This window comes from Gallinula chloropus, assembly GCF_964237585.1.
Source record: "Gallinula chloropus genome assembly, chromosome: 20".
Classification (NCBI taxonomy): domain Eukaryota; kingdom Metazoa; phylum Chordata; class Aves; order Gruiformes; family Rallidae; genus Gallinula; species Gallinula chloropus.
In genome coordinates this window covers 6,109,066-6,126,245 of record NC_140105.1, presented here as the reverse complement: position 1 = coordinate 6,126,245, position 17,180 = coordinate 6,109,066, and the positions used below count along the sequence as shown (strand labels likewise).

The window sequence follows — 17,180 nt, the reverse complement described above, 5'->3', positions numbered from 1 at the left end:
GCAGCAACAGGCCATGGAAATTGTTAGATAAGCTACTCTTACCTACTTACCTGGAAAGCAAAAGTCAACTCCCGTTTTGTGTTCTCCCAGTCTCTTGTAGTCAGCAGCCACATAGTATTGCACCTGGAGAAGGGGAGTGGTTTGAGTTTTCTGGGGAACAGCACGAGAGTGGGTAGGTGGAGTGCTGGGGTTACTCAGAATGGCAGGACTGTATTGCACTTGGGGTGGCAGCTCTCAGTTCCAGTTTACTTTGCTGCACATTAATGCCTGGAGCTGCACAGTTTGTGTAAGCAGGGAAATAAGGAAAGCAAACTTTGCTGTAAGGGAACAGCTGTGCTGAAGCACAGCAATGGGAAGAGCTGAGGTCTGACCTGGCAATCCAAGTATCCCGATGTATCACTGTGAGTACAGTGTGTGTGGAAGATTGGCAGAGCAGCCACTTGGGATTCTCATTCGTGTGGTTGGCTGGGCACTGCTTTTGTACAGAGCTGTTCACATGTATTCTGGGAGCACAAGACTCAAGGAACGTGGCCCTCGGGGGATCTTAATGCACCCATAATGCACAGTGCCAAGTGAGCAGGTTCTTTGCATGTCTGGAGTTATTGTAGAGTTAAAAGTGAGCACACAGTACGTTTTGCACCACCTGTCTCTTGCATTCACATTGTGAACGGTAAGTGGTCGTTATTGCTTAGTAATGTGTGCTCAGGAATTGCTTTGTGTAGTCCTCTTGGTGAAGTTTTAATATATTCTTCATTACTCTTCAACAGTAAAATTTATTTCCTGTTTTTCCATTCTTTATTTTTGTTTGGTGACTTTTTAGCCATAGAGTTTGTCTTCAGTTTTTTAGATAGTTGGCTGAAAATACCAGAATTGTTTCAAAGGCATTATGAAAAGCCTAGGCCCAATATATTCATTTACTCTAGGAAGGTAGGAGATCTCTTAAGATGATTTAACTGTAAACAGTAAAACATTCATTACAGAAAAACACAATGAAGTAAAAAATATTTATAATGTAAAACCAGTAAGGTCATGATAACATCCATTTAGTTTTACAGACAAAGTCTAAACCAACATCTTTCTTTATGTGAGAATGGATCAGAATCAAAAGGAACCATCTGCTGGAAGAAAACAAGGTCGTGTTACTGACCTTTCTTAAAACCTGAAGAAATTCCGTGTATCACTGAAGCCTCTACAGGTAGGAACAGGATTTGTGGAGTCTGTGCAGGACTGCCACTGCTCAGAGTTGCTCACACAGCACTCAGAACAGACCTAAGCTGGTTTACAAGTTGATTGTCTTCATCAAATTTGTAATTGCTCAAAAAATTGAAGGCAGTTGAGATGATCTGTGTAAAAGTTCTTGTCCCTTCTGTTCTCAGAGAAACTGTGGATCTTTGTCATGAGCCCCCTTTTTAAACTTGAACTTCAGAAAAGAAAATTGTAGACTTTTAGTGTTTCAATTGTTTGTCTTTTTTACAGAAATCTGTAGACCTCCTGTGTGTGATAAGTAAAAAAACCCCACCCACACTACAATAAGCTTAATGTATGATTCTAAACAAAATACACCAAAAAAACCCAATGCCAAATCTTGATATTTAAATGCTTAATACCTGGAAATAGACCAGGAATCCTGCTGTAATTTCAGAGATCCATGGAGCGTGGTACTTACTGCAAAACTATATAAAAAAGCCCACATTTGTAAGTGAACTTTCAGGAATTGTGTTCTGACAATTGGGTCCCGGAAACTGTGAAAGATGTGGCAACTGAAAAACTTTGATGTAGACTTAATGATTAAACTGAGAAATGCAGACATCAAAGAGAAGCTGCTGGGAAGATGTGAGAATTAAGTCAGTTACAGAGGTAAACAGAAGTTTCTCACCAGAAGGTCTGTTGGCAGTGTAAGAATGAAAGCTTTAATCAATCAAAATGAAAAACAAAGGAGGGTCAACCAATATGTCAATAGATAGTAAAATGAAACCTCAAATTAATTAGTTAACAAATTAATTTCAACTTTAAGTAAGGCAACAGTTTTAACAGGGATCAATTCTTTCTTCTGTGGCTGAACTGATTACAGTTTAAGATGAGAATTTTGAACTTGAATTATAAGATCAGGGCAGAAACTATTTTCCTCATGTTTTCCAGGTGTACAAAATTCACACACAAGAGAGCTTCTCTAAATGTTTCATGCCAAGCTTAGCATGCTATCTGTGGTTTTATATGCTGCTTCAGAAGGCTTTTACAAGGGTTTATCTTGGGTTTGGAATGCTGCTTGGGATCTGTGATTGTACACATTATAATCTGAATTGTCTGTACTCCAGAGTAATGTTACTGGTTGTTGCCATGACTGTGGTCAAAGTACTTTCACCATGCTGAATGCATCTCCACAGAAGGAGGTGAGAGAGAGCAAAAGGCAAATTGTGACCAATCCTAATCCCACTTTTTGGAGGGAGAAATGTGTGGCATAACTGATGCCCTTTGCCAGGCCAGTTAAATGGAGCCTGCTACTGATGTCTTTGCATTTAAAGGATTTGAGGCTTTTCTCTGAGGAAGTCCTGGCTTTACCTGCCTTGTTACTTATGGTGTAGCTGGGTCACCCAAGGTCACACCACAATTTCACCTGCTCTAAATCTAGACAGGTTAGTGAGGTAAATTAAGATCAGCACGACTTTGCTCTACAGCGCTGTGGCAACAATCCGAAATACAAATGTACGTGCAAGGAATCATACTAAATTACAGCTAATTAAGCACTACATTTCATGGTGATGACAATTTGGGTGTATGGAGAAGATGACTGATAAGAGTTTTAAATTGTTGAAATGTGACTGGCATACCACTGGCTTACGACTTGGCAAGTAGAATATGATGACTGACTAGTTATAACCGCCCTGCTGCATTCAGACAGACTGTCAACCACTTACTAACCAGCCAAATGACAAAATCAAATTAAAAGGCATACTTATAGCCACTGCTGTACAAGCCCCTGGAGACCCTGAAAAAACAGATGGATCTTGTACTGAGTACCAGATGTGAGTTGGCAAGGAAACGATTCCAGAAGCATCATTCCCCTTCACTGAAATTTCCCTCTGTGTAGGTGTTCAGATCGTGGGGCAACTGAGACGGAATAGAATGCCTCAAAGTGAGGAGGAGTAAACATCTGATGCACAAAAACACAGGTTCAGAGCCAATGCAGAAAAGAAAGTAAAGGTCTTGCCTTTTAAAAGAGAAAGTATGTAAAAATAAATAGTCAGATAACAGCTCTGTTAATGCTTTGGATAAGTTTTGTAGTTTTGGGGTTTGGTTTGGGGGTTTTTTTTGACAGTGTTGCAGTTTGCTCAGGTTGTTTTAGCTGCCTGCTGGGTCAAACCAGGTCAAGCCACATAGAGGTACATGTGCTAGTACTAAAGTAGGAATGGAGCAGTACAACTGACAGATTGCAGTCTTAAATATAAATTTTTGGAGGCTCAGACTGGAACTGCAGCAGTTCTTGCAGATTGACTGCTGGTTTTGGCAGAGACAAAGCCAAATCATCATCTAAATTGTTTTCATTACAAAACTAGTGAAGCTAATAAATCCAAAATTTGTTTTAGTCTGTTTTTGAGAGTAAATTCCAAGCTGCTTTATTAACAGATGTGTTCATATATATTTTTAAACCAAAGCCCCATGTGCTCAGTAGATGTTTTGAGGGCTTTGTTAAAAACACACCCCTGAAGATGAGCCACTGCCTCAGCTGAAGGCAGCGGGACCTTCCCAGGTATTTCCACGGTGTCACGGTGTCACTGTCATTGTTCAAAAGGCATCTTCATACAGTGTGATTTAACTGTAACATACTGTGCATCTGGTGGCACCTCCTAGAAAGCTGGAACTGTTTATGCATTTGGGTAGTAAAATAGCAGAAATAAGTAAGACTCATTTCTACTAATAATAGTAAATAGTAAATTTACTATTCAAGTGAATTTATCATTTGATTATTTGCCTTACACACATTAACCATCACACATTTTAATATCATCAAGACTTAAAAACACTAATTCACAATGTATCCATTGCTTGTAGACGATGACCCCTAAATATTAAGCTGTGAGAGCTTCCCAGGACTACTGATGGGAGCTTTTCTAACGAGATTTCATAATAGCAGCAAGAGCAGCAAACTGAGTGACCCTACAGGTGCCAGCTGCAGCAGTTGTCTCCCAGTCTTCCCAATAAGATTTGTTGAAATTCTTTGCATCGCAACGTCTTTATTGGTAATGGATCCCTCCCTTAATTTGCACTGATGCATTTGGAATGTCAGCTTCCAAAACAAGGCACATGGGAGGCATTTAAAGTAGACTTTTTGAAAGGAAAATGAACAAAGGGCATGTCAGGTTCCATTTTGATTTGCATGACAAATGCAGCATGCAGTGTTCTGGTGGGTCGGGCTGGGCTTGCCTGCCACTCACAGCATTTGTCACTTTGGTTTGAACACTTCTGACAGTCCGTTATGTTAATTGTTCTAAGGATTGTTTTGCTGAGGGAAGAAAAGGAACAGTATTTTTATTTCTGTATGTTTTCCATTTACAGGGAAGGAGGAGTATCAGAGGGAGCAGAAAACGTTTTCAATTGGTTTGTGATCTGTTGTATTTGTAAATAATCGTGTGAGGTCATCACCAAGTTTGGTATTTAAAATCTTACTGTTACTCTGTGCCTGTGTTTTGGAGTGGGAAATACCGGGCCACTAAACTAGAAACTTGGGGAGTCTATTGTTCTGGTGCACACCATTCTTTCTTCCTTTGACTCCCACAGCGATGGTCCTGCAGAGTGGTCTCTGCTACGCCTCTGTGCTTCTATCAGATGATATTGTGGTGCTCTGACAAAGCTAATCAGGGATTTAATGCCCTCAGAGGCATTGTTGGACACATCTTGTATTCACATAGTATGTGAGTAACTCTCGTACGTGTCAAAGACCTGTCAGTAGATATGTGCCTATGACCAAATTCTCCTGAGGCACAACTGGAGGTGGAGGTTGTTGTTGCTCCTCAGGGTGCACACACTTCTCTATTATCTGTGTTAAAACCCTCGTGGATTGTTTGGTGGTGGGGTCTGGGTGTCAAAGTTCCTCACTGACTGCAGGTAGGATCACAAAACTGTATTTTCAGACTGGTAGAATGATCGATGGTAAAGTTTCAGGAGAAGATTCTGTGGGGTTTTGTCTCTTTTACAGTTACTGCTGGAGTTCAGTCAAGGGAGAGCTTAGTGTTTGAAGGAGGAGGTGAACAAGGGTGAAACAGCCTTTCCCAGAGGTTCCCAGGTAATGACTGACATCGACCTTGTACGCTCTGAACTCTGGTGCTGCACGTGGTGGTCTAAGTGCTCCGTGACAGGTAATGCTTTGATAGTATAAATCATGCAATCAGCTGCACAGACATCAAAGGAAATTGTTTTAAACAATCAAGTGTAGTAATTCCAGTCACATTCTTGCTTAGGGATTCAGTATGCCAAGACTACTTTTCAAGCCCAGTTTGGTGCTCCTTAAGTACTACTGTAGTAAAGTCTGTGGATTTACACAAGAATCAGTTTGAGCTGGTGCATCTCAAAAAAAAAAATTCAAAAATATAATTGATTAAAGGTGAGTTCATAGCACTGTAATATGGGAAACTGTAGCTTCTGGCAGTTCAGTGTGGGACACGGGAGCCTCCAGCCTACATCTGGAGCTGCTATTGTCCTTGTGAGGACAGAGCTGCCTCAGCCACCAGGCTCTGAACTGTGGTTTGTCATTCTTGGGTCTTGTGGCTGGATGGTGCCTCTCCATTTCCTGGTACCTTTCCTGTTTGATCACTTCTTGGAAAGCCATTGCTATTTCCTGTCAGAGTGAAAAGGTGCTAAACTGCTCTCACTGAGAATTTGTTGGTTTGGGCTTTTTATCTCCAGTTGGCACCCAATATTGAGAAAACCCACCACGAATCCAAGGTGTAGCTGGTGAAAAAAATACCACTGTTCTTGATAGCTCTTGTAAAGTCTTGTGTGTGTGTTGAATAGCAGTCGGTGCTCAGGTTCTCTGTACCTGGCAACACTTCAGCTGTTCTGTAATAAAGGGAAAAAATCACCTACAGCTTTTTAATTTTTTAATATTCTACATGAAAAATACTGTGCCATGAGCCCTCTTGCCCCCAGTCTGCTGCCTTGAGCCCTCGCTCTTTCAGAGGCACAGCTCCTGCCTTTCCCCCGGGAGGGAGTGACCCCTGCAACAGGGCAGAGCAGGTCTGAGTGTGGTTCCCCGTGCTGCCGGGTCAGCGATGCAGTGACGGCCCAAAGCACACCCAGAAGACACTGCTCTCCACTGTAAGTTTTTAAAGCAACTCCGTTTTCTTTATTTCCCAGAACTTTTCTCATTTAAAGATCAATAAATCATCGAATCCCAGAACCTCCTGGGTCAGAAGGGGCCCGTAAGGCCCATCGAGTCCAGCTCCTGGCTCCACACAGCCCAGCCAAGTCCGAGCATGGGACCGAGGGCATCGTCCAGATGCTTCTTGCCCTCGGCCCAGCTCGGGGCTGTGACCCCTTCCCTGGGGAGCCTATGCCAGTGCCCGACGCCCCCCTCTCAGGACAGAACTTGTTCCTGACACCCAGCCTAAACCTCCCCTGTTCCAGCTCCACGCCGTCCCCTCAGGTTCCGTCCCTGACCACCAACGAGAGGAGAGAGCTGGGCGCTGCCCCTCCGCTCCCCTCAGCAGGCAGCCACAGACCCCACGAGGTCTCCCCTCGCCGCAGATCTCTGCCCCGCCGCCCGGGCGCTCTTACCCGCGGGTCGCTTCCCGCCCGAGGCGCGGTACCCGCGACCGGCTCTGCCCTCGTGCTGCGGCCCCGCCAGGCGCGCAGGGACCGGCGGGGCCGCCAGGGGACGGCAGAGCGGCACGGCCGGAAGGCGGCGGGCGGCGCGGCCGGAACTGGAGCCGGGCCGGACCGGGCACACGCGTGTGGGGCCCGTCGCTCGGCGCAGCCATGGCGGAGCGCGTCGAACAGCGGCTGGAGGACCGAATCCCGGAGCTGGAGCAGCTGGAGCGGGTCGGGCTGTTCACTCGACGGGAGATCAGGTGAGGCGCCGCTGGGGGCCCGGCGGTGGCGCGGCGCGGGCGGGCTCGCTCGCTCGCTCAGGCCGCTGCTCTGCCCGTCCCGCAGGGCCGTGCTGAGGAAGGCCTCGGCTCTGGAGTACAAGATCCAGCGGAGAGCGCTGCGGAAGGAGGACTTCATCAACTACATACAGGTGGGCTGCGCCGGGTCTGGCGGCAGGTCCGGCCCCGCTCGGGTTCCGGGGCGGTGGGTGCCCGCGCCGGCGGCTCCTCGCCTCTCGCCGGCGGCTCCTCGCCTCTCGCCGGCGGCTCCTCGCCTCTCGCCGGCGGCTCCTCGCCTCTCGCCGGCGGCTCCTCGCCTCTCGCCGGCGTCGGCTCCGCACCAGGGCACGGCGGGGCGGAGTGCGGCCGGGAGCTGGATGCGAGGGTCTCGTTGGGCCCTTGTCCCGTAGTTCCTTTCCTCTCGGCACGCTGTGCGGTTCGTTATGCGGTGTTAGCGCTGGGCTTACCCGTTACCATCCCGAAACCGAGGCATGCGGCACAGGTACTCCAGCCTCAGTCAGCCTTAGGGGTGCGGTGATGGAGCTGGAAAACGGACCTTGTGTTTAACTGGGTTTATTTCTCCTTTTCCACCTGGTTAATCACTAAAACGTGTACTTTCTCCTTACTGTTACACATTCTCATTTGTTATAAAATGTGTTTTTTTCCCTCCCCATTCTAGTATGAAATTAATCTGCTGGAACTGATCAAGAAAAGAAGAGCAGTAAGTCTCTCAGCTCTTTTAGAGTGCAGTTACTTTCTGCCAGCTTTCCCCTTGTCACAGAATGAATTCCTTTCTTCCTCCAGCGTGTTGGGTATTCATTTAAGAAGGATGAAATCGAGAACTCCATTCTGCACAGAGTCCATTGCCTCTTCAACCGCGCCACGGGGAAGTGGAAAGTAAGTTGTTTCTGTCATTTGAAAGGTGCCCTTTTGGTGTGCTCTGATGTAAAAACTAATCCAGATGTCACTGCTACACTCAGTAGTATTTGTGAAAATATTGGGTAACAGAAGAACTAAGTAGAGCTTTGTTCTTAGAGCTAGAAGTAGCCTAGAAGTAGATCATTCGTATCAGACATATTCTGTACATAATTATTTCATCCTTTGTGAGTCATTAGTCATAGAATCGTAGTCCTTAACTATTGGCACACGAGTTTGATATGTCTATTTGCAAGGACAAAAGAAATAAAGTGAAAGGAACTTTCAGCTGCTGTAGGAAAAGATTGTCTTCACATATCTGATGGTAAGACCTGGCTGATGTGCCTCTGGAACCATCACCGTGAGCGTATCGAGTTCGGTGTGCCACAGGTGTGTTTAGAGAGTCTGGGAGAGTGTCAGTTTTCTTCACGTGTTTTGCAGGAATTTGAAGATTGGGTGGAGGGGAGAAAGGGACTTTAGGATGCAGAATTCTTTCTCTCTGCATGCCAGTTTGTTGTACCAAAGGCATATTGTTTGCTAGTCAGTGTGAAAGTGATTTTGTGCTTGCCTTACTGCCAGGTTGATTCTCTCCACCTTTTGTTTCCAATAGGAAGATCTCCAGCTTTGGCTTTCACACGTTGCATTTTGCAAGCAGTGGGTGAGTTTTCCAAATGCTAATCTTAGCTGATTTGAGATACTGAGTCGGTGCTTCATTGGGCATCTGGAGCTTGAGCTACAAGGCAGGGGTACAGACCTTACTGCCACATGCTGTAAAACTGAAATAATCTTGATAGTCTTGTTGGAGCCCCCTGGGATTCTCACTGATGTAGGTAGGTGTAGAATTTGACTCAGAATGAATCAGTATGAAATGTGATGCTTGGAGGTGGCGAAGGTGAGGCTAACTGTTGCATCTGGAGTTCCGTTTGGTTTGGGAGGATTATGATATTGGTTATACTTTCTTTGGAGTGAACAGATCATCTGGCTGAAGAAATGTTTAGAACAGAGTCACAGTTCAGTAGTGGCTGTGCTGGAAAGTGTAATTCTGGCAGTTCTGTACTTTATAACTCCCTGTGCCAGTCCTCCCACTGTCGATAGCATTGGGTCATCGTCCTTCCCGCGCTGCAGGAGGTGAGCATGCTGTAGCCATCCAAGCAGTCAGAGAGAAATGCAGTTTTAACCTCAAACGTGGTCAGTGAGACTGTGGGTTTGTGACACGGGCAGCTTTTGTGTTAGCTGTGTGGTTCAGAAGGGTTTAACTGTGCTAATCAAGTCTGGAAACCTTTGAAAGCTGGTCAGTACTGAACAAATAGGAGAAACTTTCTGCTGAAGGAAGGCAAAGCAGCAGAGAAGTGTCTTCCTGTCCAATTGCTTTGCAACTTGTAACCTTTCATAATGAAACTTCAGTGCTGCTGGGTCAGCTCAGTACAAGAGTGGGTAAAACAAAACTACTTCTTTTTTACAGAATGCCAAACATCAGCTCAGTAAGGTGTTCTCTACCATGTTGGCCATTCATCCCAATAAACCAGGTAAGTAAAACAATGGTGAGTGCTGCATAAACGAGTCTTAGATGGTTGAGAGATGCTGAATACTCACAGCTGCTTTTTGGCTTTTGAAGACATTGTTGTGCCTAACTGGGTCTGTCACTGTACCAGATTAAACTGCCTGGATCTGCTTAGCTTTTAGTGCTTTGGCTTGGTTTTACATGGAGATCATCAGTCTTATTCCATTTTGGGCTCATGGATTGTGTTGGGGTGGGTACGTGGAACAAAACCAACCAGTGCATCCTGGAGAGCAGCTTCCAAATGGGTTCTAGCCACTTGCTTTGACTTCAGAGGAGCTGATGTGTGTGATCTGTTGCAGCGCTGTGGATTATGGCAGCAAAATGGGAAATGGAGACGCGGCTCTCGTCGGAAAGCGCTCGGCACTTGTTCCTGCGCGCCCTGCGCTTCCACCCCGAGTGCCCAAAGCTGTATCAAGAAGTGAGTTCCTGGTTTTCTTCCTTGACCAGCTAGTTGATCAATCAGAGCAAACCAGCACGTTTCTCAGATCAGTTTGACAAAACTGGAAATAAGTTGTTTCCCCAAACAGGCTGAAGCCAAAAAGGCTTCAGAAAGAAAACAAGAAGAGAGGTGCTCTTGTACTGGTTGCATTTGGTAGTGCTTTTCAGTTGTTTAACAACTCCTGTGTGAGTGAGGGTTTGCTGTTCATAGATCTGTGTGTCAGCATTCCCTCTTAAAGTACTGTAAGCTCTGCTAGGTCACAGTGCTTGGGATTAGATCTGGGATCCCTGGCCTTGGCCTTCTTGCCCTCATGGCTTTCTTTGCGGGCAAGTGAAGGTTTAAAGAATGACTAGGAGGTAGTAATTTCTACATGTGGAAAATGTCTTAGTAACTGTGTGTGGGAGAGGGCTGTATGCACAAACTGTTACAGACCAAGGCTCAGGACATACAGGGGATATTGGCAAAGTCCTGACTTGTGGCTCCTCAGATAGAGCTTGGTTTACTGTGTGTGTGGACTTGGATGTTTTTCAATTTATCCCCACAGTAGTTTCATTTTATTCTCTCTTGCAGTATTTCAGAATGGAGCTGATGCATGCTGAAAAACAGAGGAAGGAAAAGAAAGAATTTGAGAAAGCAAAGATGGACCTGGTAGGTCAACTAAACCCAATTAAGAGATACTGTCTGCTTCACAATCACACACTTAATGCATAGCTTCAAGGGCTCTGTGTTCATGGTGTGTTTCAGATCAGCTTAGAGAAAGTTTTTGTTTGTGTCCTGTGCCTGTGTTAAGTTTTACAAGTGTTGGCTGTTGCTCAGCTCAGATTCTTCATATGTTGATTTTTCTTTACATTTGTAAAGTCTTTTGTTAAATCTCACAGCTTGAAAGTCAATAGTAACTGGAAAGGGATAGTTAAACTTGCTGTCTGTTACTTCTTTATAGCTGTGTAAATTGAGATAAAGGTAAGACTTAGATGAATGAATCTTCCTGTGTTTTTCCCTGTTTGCAGCAATGTTAACTGAGAAAGGAAAACATTTTTTCAGAGATGTTATGCTTGATATTGCAGGGGGAATTCAATTATTCTGAAGACATTCTCAGTGGGGAAATGGCTCGCATCATCTACAGGGACGCTGCGCAGAAAATTAAAGGTGACTGAAGACAATGGCAAAATATACTAATAACATGGAAAAGTAGACAGGGAAGAGGACATTAGGGGAGAGGAGCTGGCTTAATTTAAGTTCATGGAGAAATAATGGAATAAATCTGTATGCAAAGGGTTTATAGGTACCTAAAGATAAGGAGGCGAGTAGTGGCTGATGAGTGAACTCATTCTGTCAAGTCGTGTCACCTGGCACTCACAGTTCAGTTACAGAGATCCAGGCTGGCTGGAATTCACTGACACCCACTGTATGGAGCTTAGGAGGGGCCTGTCCCATGTGTGGAGGCTTCTGTGCTTTCATGGCAGAGTCAAACAGAGAAGTAGATGATCTGCTGGTTAAATTTGCAAGTTGGAACCAAGCTGGAAGGACCTGTAAGCACATCAGGACAGGACTAGTTTATCACTTGGAGTCTGGAATGTCCTGCCTCTCGTGGCCTTTTTTTGTAACTGGGTAACATGAAGTCACAAAGAACATAGTCAGATAATCAGCATCCAAAAACATGGCTTATGAGATCTATAGAAAACAAAAGGCCATCTGGGGACTTATATATTACCTGTATCTTGACAAAAGCTTGCAAAGGTACAGAGTTGTAGAGTGGGCAACAGATGTAATATTCCACTTAATAGTTTGTTTTGGTTTTTTTTTCCTCTTGAAATGTAGGTGTTGAGTTCCATCTGGCTGTGCTTTCTATTGCAAAGCTCTTTGATTTTACCCAAGATTTGCAAAAAGAAATTCTTGAAAGGTGAGGTGTGACTTTGTTTTTTGGATTTTTTTAAATTACTTTGTTTTTAAAGAAATGTTTTCTCATAACTTCTTTAATTTATAGTGGGGTGACAGCCTACAGCTGTTCCTCTAGGGAAAGACAATGTTAATGTCTATTGGAAGTCCTCTAAGAAAAACAGAACAAGGCAAGCACGCATTTCAGTAAAGGATTCTTCCAGTTTCAGAAAGGGCTTTCAGAAGCTGCTAAGAAAAAGTTAGATAAAATGCAGTTGCTGCAGAATATTTACTACACTTAGATTCTGTAGATTTACTGCAGGAACTGTGGATTTTCCTAGTGTACTTTGTGGCTCTTTTCCCAAAAGATCTCTCATTGCTGCAGAATATGCATATTAAACAATAAAACCAAAACAGGCTAATACTGCTCTTGCAGAAAGGTAACATGTTTTTTCTTTGGCATTTGATTACTTAGAAATTAAAGACATTTCTATAGCAGTGTAACAGCCTTTCTACACAAAATGTGCAACAGAAGAATGATGATTGATGGGTATTACAGACATGGTGTGTTAGTTTGCAGGCCAAGTATGCCAACGATCCTCTTACATGGGACTACATGGCCCGTCGGGAGCTGGAGCTGGACTCCCCAAAGTCCACAGAAGGCACCACAAAACAGAGGAAAATAGCTGAAATGACCCAAAGAGAGGAACGGTGCTGTGCAGTCTTTGAAGAGGCTGTGAGAGCAGTCTCATCAGGTGAAAAGCTCTGCCTGCTTTTAAACATCAATTTTTCCTGGCATTTTAGCATGCTGTATACGGTGAAAGTTCTGAAGCAGGTGTTGGCTCTACCAAACCTCAGAGGCAGCAGGCAGCTTTTAGATGCTACCTTTTGGGGATTTTTTGGTGGGTTATTTGGATTATCTTCCATTTATGTTGAAGAGAATTTATGCACTTGAAGGAGCTGTTTAACTGAAAGTGCTTTCTATTGCTCATTTGTTTTTATTGATGTGACTTAACCAATGTGGAGAATAGAAGCCCAAAGATGAATAGAGGTTTGGGAGCTGCAAATAAAGATTTTCTGTGTAAAGGAAACAGTAGAACTCAGGTATATTGCTGGTTAGCTGTGAGTAAGCAATGTTTTAGAGTTGCCAGGGGAATGCATATTACAGCTTCAGTATCTGACATTGTCCTAACTCTCCAAGGAGGCTATCAAGGGACTATCAGTGGAGTGAACTCAAACTTTCTGCTTCTATATCCTTTGAAAACAAGGATTTTTCTCAGCTGCCTGAGTCCTCACTCCCACAGGCCCACTGAAAGATACAGGCAAAGGATGCACTGGGCATCAATAGTGACAGCAAGTGCTGACGCCTCAGCTGAACAAAGAGCTTGATGCTCATTAGAAGAGTTACTGACAGCAGCTTATACTGGGCAGCCACTTTTAAATGTTAATGCTGGAAATACAGGACCAAAACAAAGTTGGCATTAACACAGTGCTTGGATTCTCTGTATTCCTTAAAGACAAACATTTGTGCTTACTCTTGTGATTCTATGAAGTGTGACACTACAATTTTCATTCTACAGAGGACATGTGGAAATGCTACATTGCTTTTTGCTTGGAGAGGTGTAACAGGAAAACCAACAGTGAAGAATTAAAGCAAAAGGTAAAAGCTTATTAGGAAATAGTCATACTAACAAATCATCCCTTTTACTGACTTACTGACTACACCAGTACACCAGGCTTCTTGTAGTGCTGGGATCTGGTATGTACAGGAATCATGCCTACTTTCTTTACTTTTCTTTCTCTCTTTCTAGAGGCTGGAGAGGACCCTGAGTGTGTTCAGCAAAGCCCATGAGTCCAGCTTGCTGCCAGAAGCTCTCTATAAGCAGTGGGTAAGAGTTGACATGGAAAAATAGTTTGTGAGACTGACCCGTATTGCTTTACCGTTCAGAGGAGATAAAAAGGGGGGGGGGATGTGTTCAAAGCTTTGTGCTTTTCAGAAGGTACTGTAAATCTCTTGTGGTGATTAGCTGTATCTGCTGGGTTTTAGCTTCAACTGTTACTGGAGTCCAGCCTCTTTGAGCAGGCTGTGGAGGTGGCAGAGGCTGCAACTCAGCGCTTCAGCCAGTCAGTGGAAATGTGGCAGATGCGGCTGCAGGTGCTGATCCAGCTGAAGAGTGACAACGTGAGCCAGTGTTTTGAAGAAGCCATCAAGCACGTGAAATCTCAGGTTTGTGCTGGTTTCGTGGACTTGCATGTCTTAGTGTTGGGCTGGAAACCTTTGATAATTGTCTGAGGGGTTTTTCCAAGGCATTCAAGGTCCCTAACCATTTTTAAAGTCAGCAATAAGATCTTGACATTCCCGTGCACATTGCATTCAGGAGCATTAGGGACTTGCTTGTTCACTTTATGTTCAGTTTTAAAGTCTGAATGCTCACAGGTGACATTTTGCTTACTACTCCAGCAGTCAGCTGGCATTCCTTGAGTCTTACTCGAAAAATGTCTCTCCTTTTCTTTGCTGTCCTGATGCATTGTTTGCATGTGTGGTATTTCAAGTTTTGAATTAGCTATGTGCTTCACCCTTTCAAACTGTGAGCACAGGGAGTGAGGAGAGGAGACAGAGGTATTTGTTTCTTCCCTCTTTCCTCTCAGAAGGTACCTTTGCACTGCAGTGTTTGGTGATGCAGGAGAATTCATCTCTCATCCCTGGCAGCACATTATGCAGCTGTTCAGCCAGGTTGTATTTGCCCTGTAAGTGAGGAGGGAAGCAGGATGTGATTTCAGTGTGTGGTCCTAAGTTGTCTTTCTAAAGCCTTGTCTACAGGACACTTTGTACAGCAGCTGTAATCCAGAACCTGGTGGGTGTGTTGCTGTCTGTTCCTGTAAATCACAGTCACCATACTTCAGTTTTATCTGCTTAACTTGCAGGGCACTGTGGCGTTATGGACCCTCTGGGTGGAGTGGAGTGAAAGCACAAGCAGCAAGGAAGAAACAGAAGCTCTTTACCAGGTACACTGGGCTAATAGAAATCTACTTTTCCATGGTGGTGTGCAGCTAAGCAGGAACAACACGTGGGTGGAAAGTGTAACATGCTTTATACTGCAGTTCCCTTGGTGATGGGTTTATACCAAAGAATTTCAAGTAAAAGAGGGTGTATGTTACCAAAACTCAGTTGTCCTCATAAGCACCGATGTTGTCCCCATCCTTTTATGACATCTAGATGATTTCTAAGCACAGCCATCAATAGACTCTAATTGTCTTTTCACACTGTGCTCTAGATGCCTTTCAATTGTAGCTTATGTGGTTGTTTTGGTGTTTGTTTGTTTCTTCTTTTAAACTTGCAGAGATCCTTAGATGCCACAACTCCTGCTGAATCTGTGACTATGAAAGAAAAATATCTTGACTGGACTTACAGAAACAGTGGTTATAAGAAAGTTAGAAGAGTCTTTACCAGGTGACAAATAAACCCCTCAAACCTTGTTGTTTTAGGGCATATGTCAAAAGGCTTGAAGTCTAAACTTACTTATGTTTTTACTCCAGCCTGTGTGAGAATCGTCCTTTTTCACTTGACTTCTTCAGGAAGATGATCCAAATAGAAAAGGAGCAAGTAAGTTGTTTAATATCCAATTAGTGCCTTGCATTTGTAAAATACAGTTCTAACTTGGGGTTTAAATAGGAAACAGAGGGCTTGTGAGTAGTGTCATTAGTTTGTCGTCAGTTAATGTTTGTCTTCTGAAGCTGATTCATAGTATGTAGTACAAAACCAACTTCCATGGTAACCAGTCTTTGGCAGTGTGTGTGTGTGTAATTACCATGACACTCTCTCTTTATAAGCATCTAATCAAGCTGCAGATTCACCTCTGTATGAAATAAATGGCCTTTTAATACCTTCCTTTGTTAGGAATCCTGCAAAATGTTTCACCTGAGAGAATACTATGAACGTGCCTTGAGAGAGTTTGGCTCAACAAATTCTGGTGAGGAGATTTTGGGTTGGGTTTTGTTCGTTTATTCATTCATGCTGCCTCTCATTTCCATCCATTTCAAATGGGGGCCTGTTCTCTTGTGATCACTGTCATGCAGAATGGTGCTCACTTATTCCATGCCATTAAGTGCATGACACAGCAGCAACCCTGGGTTGGTCCAGGGTTATTGTTCTTGGTGGGATGGTGTCAGCAGAACCACTAGCAATGAAGGTTTTAAGAAATGCTCATCACCTTTAATTTGTTTTTGTGAATGGTATGGAGCTGTGTTTTTATAATCAAGATTAAAGTATTCCTTTTAAGAAAGTAAATAGCTCTGTTATTACTGCATTATTTCCTAAGACATGGCTGTTCTGTTTGGAGTAGAACCCAGGCTTTTAGTCCTCAAGGGGCAGGGGATTGTAGTTTTACCAAGTAAACCTCATTGTGTCAACATTATGGACGCTTGCAAAAAGAAGGTTAGGGTTGGTATGTTTGTTAAGTAATATCCAAGCAAAATCTAAACAGAACCTCTGTTTTTCCTTTAAAGATCTTTGGCTGGATTATATCAAAGAGGAGCTAAGTCATCCCCAAGGCAAACCAGAAAATTGTGGGAGCATTCACTGGCGAGCTATGAAGATGTTGCAGGGAGATCTGGTGGAAGACTTTGTTTCCAAACACACTTTATTGCAAACTGGACATTTATGAAAAACTATAAATAGTTAGAACATGACAGTGTGGATTTTTTTCACCTTTTTTTGTACAAACGTCTCTAAAGGTGTTCTTTGTTGAGACTTCTAAGAGCAAACTTGTCCTCTTGCCTAACATTCAGCTGGAATAGTCATAATGTATCAGCTTTTACACTCTGGAAAGCTTGTACTACAGCACTTAAATGCACAAAAATGCCCCTGGAAAGGAGAATGGTGGGAGGTCTTTGCATCGGTAATGAAAAGTGGAGCACTGGAGAAACAATCTGTAAAATTACAGTATTTATTGTTTCCTGGCCTTGAAGTCCACCTGTAATCCTGTCTTCAAAACAAAAAATAATCTCAACAACTGCCTTGCATAGGTGTTAGCTGTCATTCTATCCTTAGACCCATAGAGGATGCCTGGGGAAAGTACAGGAACATGCAGCATTAGCTCTTTATTCTGATTTCCTAGTGACTGATGCCATCATGACAAGGCAGAGAAAGACTTAAGATATTTCACAGGAGTACAATGTGCAGCCCCTCTGCAGCAGTGCATTCCAGTAGCTTTGGGCTGGGTAGCAAGGAGAGCTGGAGCAACAGCCTGTGGGGCTTGTGCCTTCTGTCACAGCTGACGTACATCCCACTTTGTCTTTCCCAAGCTTT

The 17,180-nt window shown here is 43.9% G+C and overlaps 1 protein-coding gene across 1 annotated transcript; it reads left to right on the top strand.

The window, feature by feature from the left end:
• Window positions 1–6,955: 6,955 nt before the first annotated feature.
• Window positions 6,956–16,734, top strand: UTP6 (UTP6 small subunit processome component). Its single transcript, XM_084273543.1, has 19 exons — window positions 6,956–7,064; window positions 7,150–7,234; window positions 7,762–7,803; window positions 7,887–7,979; window positions 8,608–8,655; window positions 9,460–9,523; window positions 9,858–9,976; window positions 10,568–10,645; window positions 11,062–11,143; window positions 11,816–11,897; window positions 12,446–12,627; window positions 13,453–13,532; window positions 13,684–13,761; window positions 13,920–14,099; window positions 14,798–14,878; window positions 15,214–15,323; window positions 15,410–15,476; window positions 15,771–15,843; window positions 16,379–16,734. Exons 1-19 carry the CDS (start codon window positions 6,973–6,975, stop codon window positions 16,534–16,536), a joined length of 1,794 nt encoding a protein of 597 aa, XP_084129669.1. The 5' UTR covers window positions 6,956–6,972; the 3' UTR covers window positions 16,537–16,734.
• Window positions 16,735–17,180: the final 446 nt, after the last annotated feature.